This window comes from Schistocerca gregaria, chromosome 2, assembly GCF_023897955.1.
Source record: "Schistocerca gregaria isolate iqSchGreg1 chromosome 2, iqSchGreg1.2, whole genome shotgun sequence".
In the NCBI taxonomy this organism is placed as follows: Eukaryota; Metazoa; Arthropoda; class Insecta; order Orthoptera; family Acrididae; genus Schistocerca; species Schistocerca gregaria.
The window spans coordinates 529,116,220-529,131,015 of record NC_064921.1 but is presented as its reverse complement, the minus strand read 5'-3'; the positions used below and the strand labels follow the sequence as shown (position 1 = coordinate 529,131,015).

General features: G+C 44.1%; 1 protein-coding gene across 1 annotated transcript in view; it reads right to left on the bottom strand.

Moving 5' to 3' along the window:
- The window catches only part of LOC126335869 (G-protein coupled receptor GRL101-like), a 697,223-nt gene that overhangs the window by 87,016 nt on the left and 595,411 nt on the right, over positions 1-14,796 (bottom strand). The window contains exon 21 of the mRNA XM_049999341.1: positions 3,911-3,982. Coding sequence (XP_049855298.1) covers positions 3,911-3,982 — 72 coding nt within the window. The remainder of the gene's footprint in view (positions 1-3,910; positions 3,983-14,796) is intronic.

Sequence of the window (14,796 nt, the reverse complement as noted above, 5' to 3'; positions counted from 1 at the left end):
TTCGTAGTCGATTCGAATAACTATCCCCTATTGTTTAATATTAGATGGAAAAATGTTGTTCCTTTACATTACTCAGCCGGCTTTACGTGAGCTTCCTGCCTGTCTATCTTTCACCAAACCACCAGACCGTATACACTCCTGGAAATGGAAAAAAGAACACATTGACACCGGTGTGTCAGACCCACCATACTTGCTCCGGACACTGCGAGAGGGCTGTACAAGCAATGATCACACGCACGGCACAGCGGACACACCAGGTACCGCGGTGTTGGCCGTCGAATGGCGCTAGCTGCGCAGCATTTGTGCACCGCCGCCGTCACTGTCCGCCAGTTTGCCGTGGCATACGGAGCTCCATCGCAGTCTTTAACACTGGTAGCATGCCGCGACAGCGTGGACGTGAACCGTATGTGCAGTTGACGGACTTTGAGCGAGGGCGTATAGTGGGCATGCGGAAGGCTGGGTGGACGTACCGCCGAATTGCTCAACACGTGGGGCGTGAGGTCTCCACAGTACATCGATGTTGTCGCCAGTGGTCGGTGGAAGGTGTACGTGCCCGTCGACCTGGGACCGGACCGCAGCGACGCACGGATGCACGCCAAGACCGTAGGATCCTACGCAGTGCCGTAGGGGACCGCACCGCCACTTCCCAGCAAATTAGTGACACTGTTGCTCCTGGGGTATCGGCGAGGACCATTCGCAACCGTCTCCATGAAGCTGGGCTACGGTCCCGCACACCGTTAGGCCGTCTTCCGCTCACGCCCCAACATCGTGCAGCCCGCCTCCAGTGGTGTCGCGACAGGCGTGAATGGAGGGACGAATGGAGACGTGTCGTCTTCAGTGATGAGAGTCGCTTCTGCCTTGGTGCCAATGATGGTGGTATGCGTGTTTGGCGCCGTGCAGGTGAGCGCCACAATCAGGACTGCATATGACCGGGGCACACAGGGCCAACACCTGGCATCATGGTGTGGGGAGCGATCTCCTACACTGGCCGTACACCTCTGGTGATCGTCGAGGGGACACTGAATAGTGCACGGTACATCCAAACCTTCATCGAACCCATCGTTCTACCATTCCTAGACCGGCAAGGGAACTTGCTGTTCCAACAGGACAATGCACGTCCGCATGTATCCCGTCCCACCCAACGTGCTCTAGAAGGTGTAAGTCAACTACCCTGGCCAGCAAGATCTCCGGATCTGTCCCCCATTGAGCATGTTTGGGACTGGATGAAGCGTCGTGTCACGCGGTCTGCACGCCCGGCACGAGCGATGTTCCAACTGAGGCGCCAGGTGGAAATGGCATGGCAAGCCGTTCCACAGGAATTACATCCAGCATCTCTACGATCGTCTCCATGGGAGAATAGCAGCCTGCATTGCTGCGAAAGGTGGATATACACTTTACTAGTGCCGACATTGTGCATGCTCTGTTGCCTGTGTCTATGTGCCTGTGGTTCTGTCAGTGTGATCATGTGATGTATCTGACCCCAGGAATGTGTCAATAAAGTTTCCCCTTCCTGGGACAATGAATTCACGATGTTCTTATTTCAATTTCCAGGAGTGTAGAAGGGATGACAGTAATTTACGCTGGTGCGGTGGCAGTCTATTCAAAGGCTGCTGATTCTAACCCTTGTCATGGAGGCTATTTTCATCATCACCACTTTGTCGATAAAGGAAGACACGTAGTTGATATAATGTTGCTGACTGAACGTTGCATCTATGTCTTGTACTAACAAGGGGATCGCGCATACTCGTTATCATCAATTTATCCCTAATTTATGGTGTAGGCAGGGCTTGGCCAGAAATGAAAGTCACAGAAGTCGGAGCTCCAGATGGCCAGACGTGTATAGAAAATAATATTTATGGTGAGTGTCGGCCGAGACATGAGCCTTTTTTGTAGTTAAGTACCCGCCAGAGGTTGGCACAGTAGACAATTTGTAGAATGATAATGTGCGAGTCCTGAGCTGAAGTCTTTCTGCTGAACTTTTCTTATTTCAAATTTTTTACTTTACTTGCGCTACAAAGAAATAGAAATAACGTTGAATACAATGTATTTATTAATATTTTTATAAAAGGCATTAAAAGGGTATGTTAACGAAAATTTAGGATTGGAAATAAATTTCCAGAGCGGGATCGTAAGGTTTTCGCGAGAACTTTGTAAATAAAATTAGATACTTTTGTTATTTTACAGTTGTAACTTAGACGTGCTGAGGTGATAATCACAGTAAATACAGAGGAAGCATCTAGCACACGATATAAAAACTATACTTTTATAATTACATTGTGTAATTAAAGTTTTGATGGAAAACCCTACTTGCTTTACATTTATGATAGGTCCTCTGTCATCGCACAGTGTGTCAGCAAACGATGTGTCCACGTGTGGCGCATCATTTGACACATACATGCAATGGAATGCATTTTGACGCTGTCTTCTCGATATGTGACTTCTTTGTCTCTAGCAATTGAGATAAGAGCAGTTTAGAAACTTTTAATCATATTCCTTACCTGAGAATAAAACTAGGCATCTCAGGGTTATACTGTCACTTGCATTTTGAGACAGGGAATATCAATTTTATACAGCACGATAGCAATCCTCCTTCACCTTTAAAAATCTCGTCTTATAATTGTGATACGCTTTTCCTCTTCAAGAGTCAATTAACGGAAGAAATTTTTTTTTTTTTTTCCTACAGGGTATCTTTGATCACGTCAGTCAATAAATGTTGTGTACGGTTCTTCTTTCCCAGATTTTAACGAAGTAATGACGAAATTCCAGTATTTGATACGTATTCATCCATCAAATTCCCCTATTTTATTCTTTTTCATGCACTTTACGAAAAAATAATAAATACCATACGTTAAGGATTATTTATGTTTATTTGGAGTGAAAGTAACGTAAAAAGCGAGATGAAAAATAAAGACTCCGCACAGCAAGTCGATCCCACGATCCTTGGATTAGCTTCCTACACTATTTGTTTTTGGTGGTCTTTCTTTAGATTTGTTTCTACGTTGGTTTTACGTCAGTAGTTCTCTAGGGGTGTCACGTAACATCTTTCAAAATATGTCGAGAAGAAGTTCACTCATGTTTTTTTGTTATTATTATTATTAATATTATTATCACTGATGGTTGTCAGCCCGCGGTTTAAACGTGCTGAGCTTCAGTGCCAACCGCTGCCTGGAAACAATGCTAACACAAAGCGCTAATGTGTCGCTTGGCCCGCTCCATAACTTTTTTTTTATTCTTGGTCAACGGGAGGTCCAGTTTCTGAGCGTTAATTTTTGGCCTAGCGCTGCATATACCACAAACTGGGACGAAATCGGTGACAACAGGGAGGTCAGGTTCCCTTTTAAGTCAGTGCCATGTGTAAGGGGAGATTTCCACGTTATTGACGATCCGTCCAAATGGTGGAGACACTGGTGTGACGAGGACCTTCGTATTGTTGTAGACTGGTGAATTTAAATGTGACTCCCTGGATTCCTAATCTCCGACAGTTTTCCGTAACATACATGCACAGTACCACATGGCACAAGCACTAAGCGCGATCCTCCACAAGGCACAGGCACAGATTCTGCCCTCTGTGACGAGACGATGGCACACTACGGTGATCCATGATTCCCGAATTGCTGCGAACGCTCGGTTTGTGGGTGGGTGTCTATCTTTGAGTTTGATCCATCGTCGGTGGTTTATCTACGTAATTACCTTCTTTGATGCCGAAACATTGATCTTTATTTGTTCACACGAATACAATAAGGACTAAATGATTCCTAGTTGAATATAAACAAACAAGTGAGCCTGTGATGTTTTAATTTATTTTGATTTCAAATACCCAGCGACTGGTGTAGAGTTGGTGCTAGTCAAATTAATTTTTTTCGCTATCACTACTGTATCAAAATCTTCGCAAAGAAAGAGGTATACTTACAGTGTTTTTAATGCAGTTACGCTTCTAAATACGTTGTTTCCAACGTTCTTGATGAAATTGTTACTCAGGTCTCTGAAACAAGAAAAGAAACTAAAATTAACGCCATTATTTACAGTTAAAAGTAATTATTCCAATTTATAGTGATCACAAGTTATTTGCAACGAGTAATTGATCTAGCGGGGCATTTCATAATATACAATTAATCTCCCATCGGGCGTGGCTCGTCAAACTGATACACGCTCAATGACATTTTCTGTCAGTAATTTGTCAACATTCGACAGTAGTGACACCTTCTCGTTATCAGCTTCCCTTCTCGGAACCCTTTTCCTTTGCATATGCTCCGGTATTGGAGGGACTGCTCTGTTACGAGGGCATGTGGGGCTAACAATGTAAAATGAATATTTTTCTGAAACGCTAATTAAATCGTTTGTCAGTATCAAGTATGAAACTAGTACTTTGCACCTGATTGCATATTTTTATAGGGGCTTTATTCTTTTCGGCGGAGTACATTTTCTGATAGGTGAATACAGTGAGATGTATAATCTCTTCGATCCAAAATGTGTTGAATATATCCTAAAAATGTTGTTCTAAGTGGCAAATAAGTAACTTTAAAACTATCTTGAAGATGAAGTAGTTAGAGACGGTGATGACGAAGTTGGAGTCCACAGGCAGACTCAGAAACAGAGATAGATGACAGTGATGATGGTGAGGAAGTACTTGGAAACAACCATTATTATGAAGTTCCACAGCAGCGAGGATACCTTTGGCATGCTCGAATTGCCTCATAAATGACTTTTCCCTTATTGTAGTTCTGTATACAAATTAGTTTAGTTACTGAAAGCTTCATGTCAACGCCACTACATGTGGCTGAACTGAGAAACTTCGTTTTCAGCTTATGTACATATGAAGTGTAGAGGTTCTTTGGTATCTCATGTGGGCGGTAATTAAAAATTTCGCATCCTAGTGCGGATAAAATTCTTCCCTTGCATCATGCGTTGCCTTAAATTTGACAGTCGTGCCACTATCAATGAAATGAGACAGACCAGGCAATAGCGATCCGGAAGATCCACTACTGGCCATTAAAATTGCTACATCAAGAACAAATGCAGATGATAAACGGGTGATCATTGGACAAACTAGAACTGACATGTGATTACTTTTTCACGCAAATTGAGTGCATAGATTCTGAGAACCCAAGAACCCAGAACAACCACCTCTGGCCGTAATACCGGCCTTGATACGCTTCGGCATTGACTCAAACAGAGCTTGGATGGCGTGTACAGGTACAACTGCCCATGCAGCTTCAACACGATACCACAGTTCATCAAAAGTAGTGACTGGAGTATTGTGACGAGCCAGTTGCTCGGCCACCATTGACCAGACGTTTACAATTGGTGAGAGATCTGGAGAATGTGCTGGTCAGGGCAGCAGTCGAACATTTTCTGTATCCAGAAAGACCCGTACAGGACCTGTAACATGCGGTCATGCATTATCCTGTTGAAATGTAGGGTTTCGCAGGGATCGAATGAAGGGTAGCGCCACGGGTCGTAAAACATCTGAAATGCAACGTCCACAGTTCAAAGTGCCGTCAGTGCGAACAAGAGGTGACCGAGACGTGCAGCCAATGGCACCCCGTACCATTATGCCGGGTGATACGCCAGTACAGCGATGACGAATACATGCTTCCAATGTGCGTTCACCGCAATGTCGCCAAACACGGATGCGACCATTACGATGCTGTAAACAGAACCAGGGTTCATCCGAAAAAATGACGTTTTTCCATTCCTGCTCTCAGGTTCGTCGTTGAGTACACCATCGCAGGCGCTCGTGTCTGTGATGCAGCGTCAAGGGTAACCGCAGCCATGGTCTCCGAGATTATAGTCCATGCTGCTGCAAACGTCGTCTAACTGTTCGTGCAGATGGTTGTCGTCTTGCAAACGTCCCCATCTGTTGACTCAGGGATCGAGACGTGGCTGCACGATCCGTTACAGTCATGGGGATAAGATGCCTGTCATCTCGACTGCTAGTGATACGAGGCCGTTGAGATCCGCCACGGCGTTCCGTATTGCCCTCCTGAACCTACCGACTCCATATTCTGCTAACAGTCATTGGATCTCGACCAACGCGAGCAGCAATGTAGCGATAAGATAAACAGCAATCGCGATAGACTACAATCCGACCTTTATCAAAGTCGGAAACATGATGGTACGCATTTCTCCTTCTTACACGAGGCATCACAACAACATTTCACCAGGCAACGCCGGTCAACTGCTGTTTGTGTATGAGAAATCGGTTGGAAACTTTCCTCATGTCAGCACGTTGTAAGTGGCGCCACCGGCGCCAACCTTGTGTGACTGCTCTGAAAAGCTAATCATTTGCATATCACAGCATCTTCTTCCTGTCGGTTGAATTTCACGTCTGTAGCACGTCATCTTCGTGGTGTAGCAATTTTAATGGCCAGTAGTGTATATTTTAGACTTGTACAGAACTTTCAGTCCTGCATTCTCGAAGGAAATGTACCAGTATATGAGAAGCCGGAAGGATATCATGGAGGTACTGTTTTCTTTTATACACGAGGGCTATTACTTTTGAAATTCCGATCGGTCGCGAAATAGAAACACAGTGAAAAGCAAATATGTTTTATTTACAACATTTAGATACATCTTCCAGCAACTTATCTGTGTAGTCGCCAATCAAACTTACACATTTATCATAGCGTTGTATGGACTTCCCCGTACCCTCGCCACAAAAGGCAGCCGCCCGTACTGACCGCCACTTCTCTACTCTGGTCTGCAGTTCTTTGTCTATGCCAAAATACTGTCCTCATAGGGAGTGGTTGGTTGGTTTCTGGGATTAAAGGGACCAGCTCATAGGGAGTGGTTAATGTGACCCGAGAGATGAAAGTCAGATGTAGTCAAGTCCAGGCTGTATGGCGGGTGATCAAACACCTCCCATCGAACACGTTCCAGGAGCCTCTTTCTTACACTGGAGCGTGCGCCCGACTATTGGCATGAAGAAGGAAACTCATGACCAGGGTTAGAGGTGCAAGTTTCAAATGAAAAAGGGAAGGCAAAAGGTGCTCATATAAGGTAAATAAAGGGACAAAAGATACTGGTATATTCAATTAATTCAACGATTTCTCTTTTTCTATTCCAGTTTGTGGAATTACGGACAAGTACCTAAATTTATCATCCATCAAAAGCAGGAAAAACCGTTAAGCTATTGTACTTCCAGACAAATAACTTCTCTACATTTTTAAAAGTAAAACCGTTTCTATTAAGAGATAGAACGACATTAGAGATGCTAAAGCTTCTTTCGACACCCAAGAAACCAGTGGAGCAAACATTGTATTCACTCGGAGTGGCAGCTCTGCAGATGTGGCGAATTCCTCAATATCTGGATTGTTCTGCAGACTACACTCAAGTTTGTCTTTGGAACTATTCCCTCACGAAAGTAAAAATATTCCATTGTTTATCCTTTTCCAGAAATTTTTCTTCTAATCGTCTAATGACTGCAGTCAGGTATTTGTAGCTATAGACACAATATAGTTCTCTCTGCAACCTATGTGCACTATGTGATCCAAAGTATCCGGACATCCCAAAAAACAAACGTTTTTCATATTCTAGGCATTGTGCTGCCACCTGCTGCCAGGTACTCCATATCAACGACCTCAGTAGTCACTAGATATCGTAAGAGAGCAGAATGAGGCGCTCCGCGGAATTCACGGACTTCGAACGAGGTCAGGTGTTTGGGTATCACTAATATCATACGTCTGTACGCGAGATTTCCACACTCCTAAATATCCCTGGATCCACTGTTCCCGATGGAGTAGTGAAGTGGACACGTGAAGGGACAATTACAGCACCAAACCCTATAGGCAGATCTCGTCTGTTGACTGGGAGAGACCGCGGACTGTTGAAAAGTGTCGTACTGTGTAATAGGCAGACACTTACCCAAACCATCACACAGGAATTGCAAACAGCAACAGGATCCATTGCAAGTAGTATGACAGTTAGGCGGGAGATGAGAAGACTTGGATTTCATGGTAGAGCGGCTGCTCATAAGCCACACATCACGCCGGTAAATGCCAAACGACGTCTCGCTTTGTGTAAGGACCGTAAACATTGGACGACTGTACTGTGTAAAAACGTTGTGCGGATTGACGAATCACGATACACAATGTGGCGATCCGATGGCAGGGTGTAGGTATGGCGAACACTTGGTGAACGTCATCTGCCAGCGTGTGTGTCAGCAATAAATTTCGGAGGCGGTGGTGTTACGGTGTGGTCTTGTTTCTCATTGCCTCCCTTGTTGTTTTAAGTGGCACTATCACAGCACAGGCCTACGTTAATCTTTTAAGCACCTTCTTGCTTCCCCACTGTTGAACAGGAATTCGGGGATGGTGATTGAATATTTCAAGACGATCGAGCATCTGTTCATAATGCACGACCTGGGGCGGAGTGGTTACACGACAATAGCATCCCTGTAACGGACTGGCCTGCACAGAGTCCTGATCTGAATCCTATAGAACACCTTTGGGATGTTTTGGAACGCCGACTCCGTGCCATTCCTCACCGACCGACATCGAGACCTCCCCTCACAGCAGCACTTCGTGAAGAGTGGGCTGCCATTCCCCAAGAAAATTTCCAGCACCTAATTGAACGTATGCCTGCGAGAGTGGTAGCTGTCGTCAAGGCTAAGGGTGGGTCAACACAACACTGAATTCCAGAATTACCTATGGAGATCACCCCGAACTTGTAAGTCATTTTCAGCCGGATACTTTTGATCACACGGTGTATTTTCTCCGGTAACACCGGTAACAGAAGTTGTTCTGCCTTGGAAACTGCTAGGTGCGTCGGCTGGATCCAAAGAAAGCACAAATTCTATAATTTTGTCAGAATTCTCGCACATCATAGCAGCACACTCAAGCCAAGGTCCCCAACGAGTAATGACCGAGAAATTCGGAAGGGGCAGGCCAGTGGTTTCCCTGTAGGCAACAACAATGCTCAGAGCTTTCAGTAGTATCTTCTTCAGGGCAGAGAGGAAATGACTTGCGATGTCATATGAGTTCCTCACGTATTCACAAACCCTGTGAAGGGCATGAACCAAGCGTGGTACGTGCTTCAACTTAGGAAACACAGTTTTAAATTGGTTAACAGCTGAAACCTTATATGGAGCCTGGTGTAACCACAAGAAGAAGTTTTACAATCTCGATAACTGCAAGCTAGAGCTTTTGGCAAAAGTCCATAATTGATTGCATTGTTGTACTGGCATTGGTATTTTGCATCTCATACATTTTTAACGACATGGACTTAACTTTCCCCCCGGCAAAAGAAAAAAACTAAATTGTTGAAAACGTATCGTTCCATTGAGTCTATGGTTTCGTACACAATGATTCCTACATCGCAATCAGACACTTTCTCCTACATTATTTGCATGGTTTCTTGGTAAACAGACTGCATACATTTTTCCTTAAAGTGCTCTCATCTTCGTGAATTTCTCAAGATATCCGTAGAAGGCTGGATGGTTCACCTCATTGAGTGGAATTCCTGCTTGTGTAATGTTCAAAAAATGGTTCAAATGGCTCTGAGCACTATGGGACTTAATATCTATGGTCATCAGTCCCCTAGAACGTAGAACTACTTAAACCTAACTAACCTAAGGACATCACACAACAGATGTGTAAAGGCTGCACACAAATCTATGTTTAATTCCTTCAGATTTCGGTTTTTTGAAGAACCCTTTTGAAACGCATTTCGTAATAGAGGTTGTCGCTATTTGTTTGCTTGAAGAGTCTTCTTCATTTGATGGTAAGAGCTGGAAATGTGTTGTCTGATACGATCCCACTGGTGTTTTTCACCTAACAAAACTCCTGAATCGCAATTAGTACAGTGCATAACATTTCCATCAATGTCTACGAAATGTTGTTTTAATTCCTGAGCCAGAGCAATAAATCTGGCACTGGACACCTTTGACGTGATAAAAATCTAGTAATACACTCATTTAGTAATGTAACAAAGAGCTAACAACACTTCACTTGCTAACTGAATGCGACTCTCACACAACACTCTTGCGCCCACTTGCTCACTTGCCGTCCATAGTCTCCTTTATAGCACTGCGACAATTACCAGGATGTTCTCAGTCATTCTGGAAGTACAGTCTCAGCGATTTCTAGTACACACATCAAAAAAGGTTTTTTATCACCTCGGTTCTGAGAGTTGCATGTTATACCACCATATAGCGAAACCTTCAGAAGTGGTGATCTAGATTGCTGTACACACAGGTATCTCTAATACCCAGTAGCCCGTCCTCTATCTTTCATGCATGCCTGTATCCGTAGTGGCATACTGTCGACAAGTTCATCAAGGCACTGTTGGTCCAGATTGTACTACTCCTCAATGGCGATTCGGAGTAGATCCCTCACAGTGGTAGGTGGGTCACGTCGTCGATAAACAGCCCTTTAAATCTATCCCAGGCATGTTCGACAGGGTTAATGCCTGGAGAACATGCTGGCCACTCTAGTCGAGCGACGTCGTTATAATGAAGGAAATCATTCACAAGATGAGCACGATGGGAGCGCGAATTATCGCCCATGAAGAGGAATGCTTCGCCAATATGCTGTCCAAAAAAAAAAAGTGGTGTGACTAGGGCCTCCCGTCGGGTAGACCGTTCGCCTGGTGCAAGTCTTTCGAGTTGACGCCACTTCGGCGAATTGCGCGTCGAATATGCCGTCGATATGGTTGCACTATCAAAAAAATTCTAATGGCTCTGAGCACTATGGGACTTAACATATGTGGTCATGAGTCCCCTAGAACTTAGAACTACTTAAACCTAACTAACCTAAGGACATCACACACATCCATGCCCGACGCAGGATTCGAACCTGCGACCGTAGCAGTCCAACGATTCCGGACCGAGCGCCTGAACCGCTAGACCACCGCGGCCGGCGGCTGCACTATCGGTCGTAGAATGACATTCACGTATCGTACAGCAGTTACGGCTCCTTCCATGACCACCAGCGGCGTACGTCAGCCCCACATAATGCCACCCGAAAACAGCAGGGATCCTCCAGCATGCTGCAATTGCTGGACAGTGTGTCTAAGGCGTTCAGCCTGACCGGACTGTCTCCAAACACATTTTCGACGATTGTCTGGTTGAAGATATATGCGACACTCATCGGTGAAGAGAACGTGATGCCAATCCTGAGCGGTCCATTCACCATGTTGCTAGGCCCATCTGTACCGCGCTGCGTGGTGTGGTTGTTGCAAAGCTGGACCTCGCCATGGACGTCGGGAGTGAAATTACGCATCATGCAACCTATTTCCCACATTTTTAGTAGTAACATGACGTCCTGTGTCTGGACGGAAAGCATTATTCAGCATGGTGGCGTGACTATCAGGGTTCCTCCGAGCCATAATCCGCAGGTAGTGGTCATACATTACAGTATTAGCCCTTGGACAGCCTGAGCGAGGCACGTCATCGATAGTTCCTGTCTCTCTGGCTCTCCGCCGCGTCCGAACAACATCGCTTTGGTTCACTCCGAGACGCCTGGACACTTCCCCTGTTCAGAGCCCTTCCTGGCACAAAGTAACAATGCGGACGCGATCGAACCGTGGTATTGACCGTCTAGGCATGGTTGAACTACTGACAACACGAGCCGTGTACCTCCTTCCTGGTGGAATGACTGGAACTGATCCGTTGTCGGACCCCTTCCGTCTAATAGATGCTGCTCATGGATGGTTGTTTACATCTTTGGGCGGGTTTAGAGACACCTCTGAACAGTCAAAGGGACTATCTCTGTGATGCAATATCCTTCGTCAACGTCTATCTTCAAGACTTTTGGGGACGGAGGTGATCCAAAACTTTTTATTTGATGTGTGTAGTTTCGAACAGAACCCAGTGTCAGTTCCCGGTGCTACACGGTTGCGATTACTGCGTCTCTGCGTGTCCGGCCTCCGCCCCACGCGAACAGATGACGTCTCCCACAGTAACAAGCTCACATTAACGAACAGCAGGCTACTGATTTTGTTGGGATAGAATCACTCATTTTCAGATGCTTTATTTCGAGCAACTTTATAGATATAAACGGGTTTTGTCCAAGATACAATTATTTGCCATTGTTTTAGGTGTGCTTTCAACACTCGCGCATTTGCTGAAAGAATGAGGCTTGCTGTTCACACGTACACGCCAAGCTGAGGAGGCTTTAATTGAAAGTTAAATATTTTACAATAAATTGGAATGAAAGTTAAAAGAAGAAAGGGGAATAATGGGATTATGACCATGGTTCGGGGAGAAAAGGGGATAAAAGTCACAAAAAAAGGAAAAAAAAGGTGCGTGCAAAAATGCCTCTTTTCGCAACTAGAAACAGAATATCTGTCCAAACAGCTTTAATTTACCCTAAGAAAACAGGGGCGCACGTAAAAATCCTAACCCTGCTCAAGACATTACGTTATCTTGACTGCATGGCAGACCCCCTCAAGCAGGAACTTCACACTTGGCGGGAGACTCTTGATTTTCTAATGATCTTTACATGCTCACTGTGCACTCACAGCTGAAAAATGTGATGAGACGCGATCCATGAGCATTCTAGATACCCTGTGAAACACACCACCAAAAAGCTTTACAGGATTTTCACTGTGGTTTACATTTCGTGAACAATGTGAGCTTGAAAAAAAGAATGCCAAGCAAACCAAACCAATGTTGTATATTATGTGTGCTCTCATGGATTCTCGGGTATCTTATTATTTGGACATATACGTTACGTTACAACCAGAAGGTTGTAGAACATAAGTGAGGAATCTTGGAATGTTATTCTGCGAATGTTTGTACCTACACGTATTTACAATACAGGTGGAAATGCAACGGCAGACAGCCGATTTAGCTGTATCAGCTTGTTAGAAGAGGAAGAAATAACTCTTGACTTCCAGGATCATAAGAAAGTTACGTGTATGTAGCCTCTGGAGTTTATTTCCAGTAAAGACAGGGCGGTCCACTGACCACTTTTGGCTTCATGAAAGGCTGTACTCTTGTTGCCTACGTTTTACTCATTCACATATTATTCATTTACGTTTACGGTTACTGATGTTCCAACACATAGTTAATTATGTGGACCCTGTTTTGCATTAAAATTTTTGCGAGTTTTACGGAAAATATTTTTGTTATGCCCTAGTATGCACATATGATTTTATAACTGAATAAAATCTTTAATACAAAACGTTAGATTGAGAAGTTAGAAGAGCTCAACCTAAGATTATTTGATTAGAAAGGGAATAAAAAGAAGATGGGGTAGTACGCATTAGATTCCACTATCCATGCTATTGCCAATACGAGGATTTCGGTAGTACACATCGAGTCACTCGCCTCTGCGTGGCATACTGATTTCTAAACCTCGAGATTGACTGACTGCATGGAAGCATCTCCAAATGAACATGTGCCTTAAGGCAGCCTTTTGTGCCATTCTATTCTAATTACTATTATATTCTATTTACTATTCTATTCTAATTTAATTTTAGTTCATGTATCATTTTATATGTGTATGTATTGTATTTTATTTACACCTTGTAGTTGTACTACTACAACTACTACTATTAAAATATAGGTACTATTGTTGAAGTAGTACCACTACACGGTGTAAATGAGATACAGTAACCAAACACGTAAAATGATACATGGAATTACATTAAATTAGAATGAAATATTAATTAGAATAGAATGACATGCATGCGTTTTCACCTTTTTATAGGAGCTTTATTCTTTTTGGTAGGATACGTTTGCTGATGTCTGGATACCCATAACATGTCGAAGATCCAAAATAATTTGACTGAATTGGCTTATATCTGTCGATAATCAATCGGTACGCAAACATATCTAGGTACGTGTTTTTTGGTAATATTTGCATTGTGCAGTCTTATGATCAGGTCTCCCTACAGTTTCCCTTTCAGTATACGTAGAGTGTCTTCTCCGAAGCTATAGCAAGCTGGTTTTTCAGGCTACACCTGCCCATACTGTGTAGAATGACACTAGCTTTGGTTTCCAGTTCTCTTCTTGAGTTAGTACACAACAACCAACAGATCATTAACATATGTGGCAAGCCCGTCAGTGTTTGTGTCCCTATCCATTCCTATCAGGATGGGTTCGATGAAAAGATCCCAAACGAGGGGCAGATAAACTTAAACGTGCGGGAACCCCTTTGTGATTACCTTGGACACTTTCAGTTAACCCATTCGCCGTTCAACAATTCTGTCTTATAGTAGTATAGTAGATCATTGTACAGAGTTGCTGGTACCTGCGGTTCCCACAGGTTAGTGAACATCGCAGGCCACCAGAGGATCCCGAATGGCTCAGCGATGTCCCCATGTGTGACCACTGCGTACTGCCGGTTGATATTGTGTGCTAATTCGAGGGACCGGTTAATTGCATCATCACTCGTCTTATTTTCGTAGGACTCATTTGGCGCGAGCTGAACTCCAGGGGCCGCCTGTGATCCTGGACCTTAGCCAAGATTAAGCAAATTAGCCTATACAATTTCACAATGGCTGGATTATTGTCTTCCGTTATCTTGATCTTGATCATCATTGCATTTGCTAAGTTCCAGGGTGCAAGTGTTCCCATTCTTAGAGCTGCATTTATTACCTCAGATAGAGATGGGAAAATCTGTGGCGTTGCTCGTTCAAGGGTCTCTCAGTGATTTACACCTGGGCCTGGCGATTTCTCAAATATTTATTTTGATACAGCTAGCGCTGCCTCTCACTGCACGAATGAGCAATTAACGGTCTTAATCATGTATTCTGTTCGTATTAGAGGTCGATCTCTATTCCGCTTTATAGGGTGATTTGAATTAACTTTTCGCTACTTGACAAGGCCCTCCATTAAAAACGATATATATC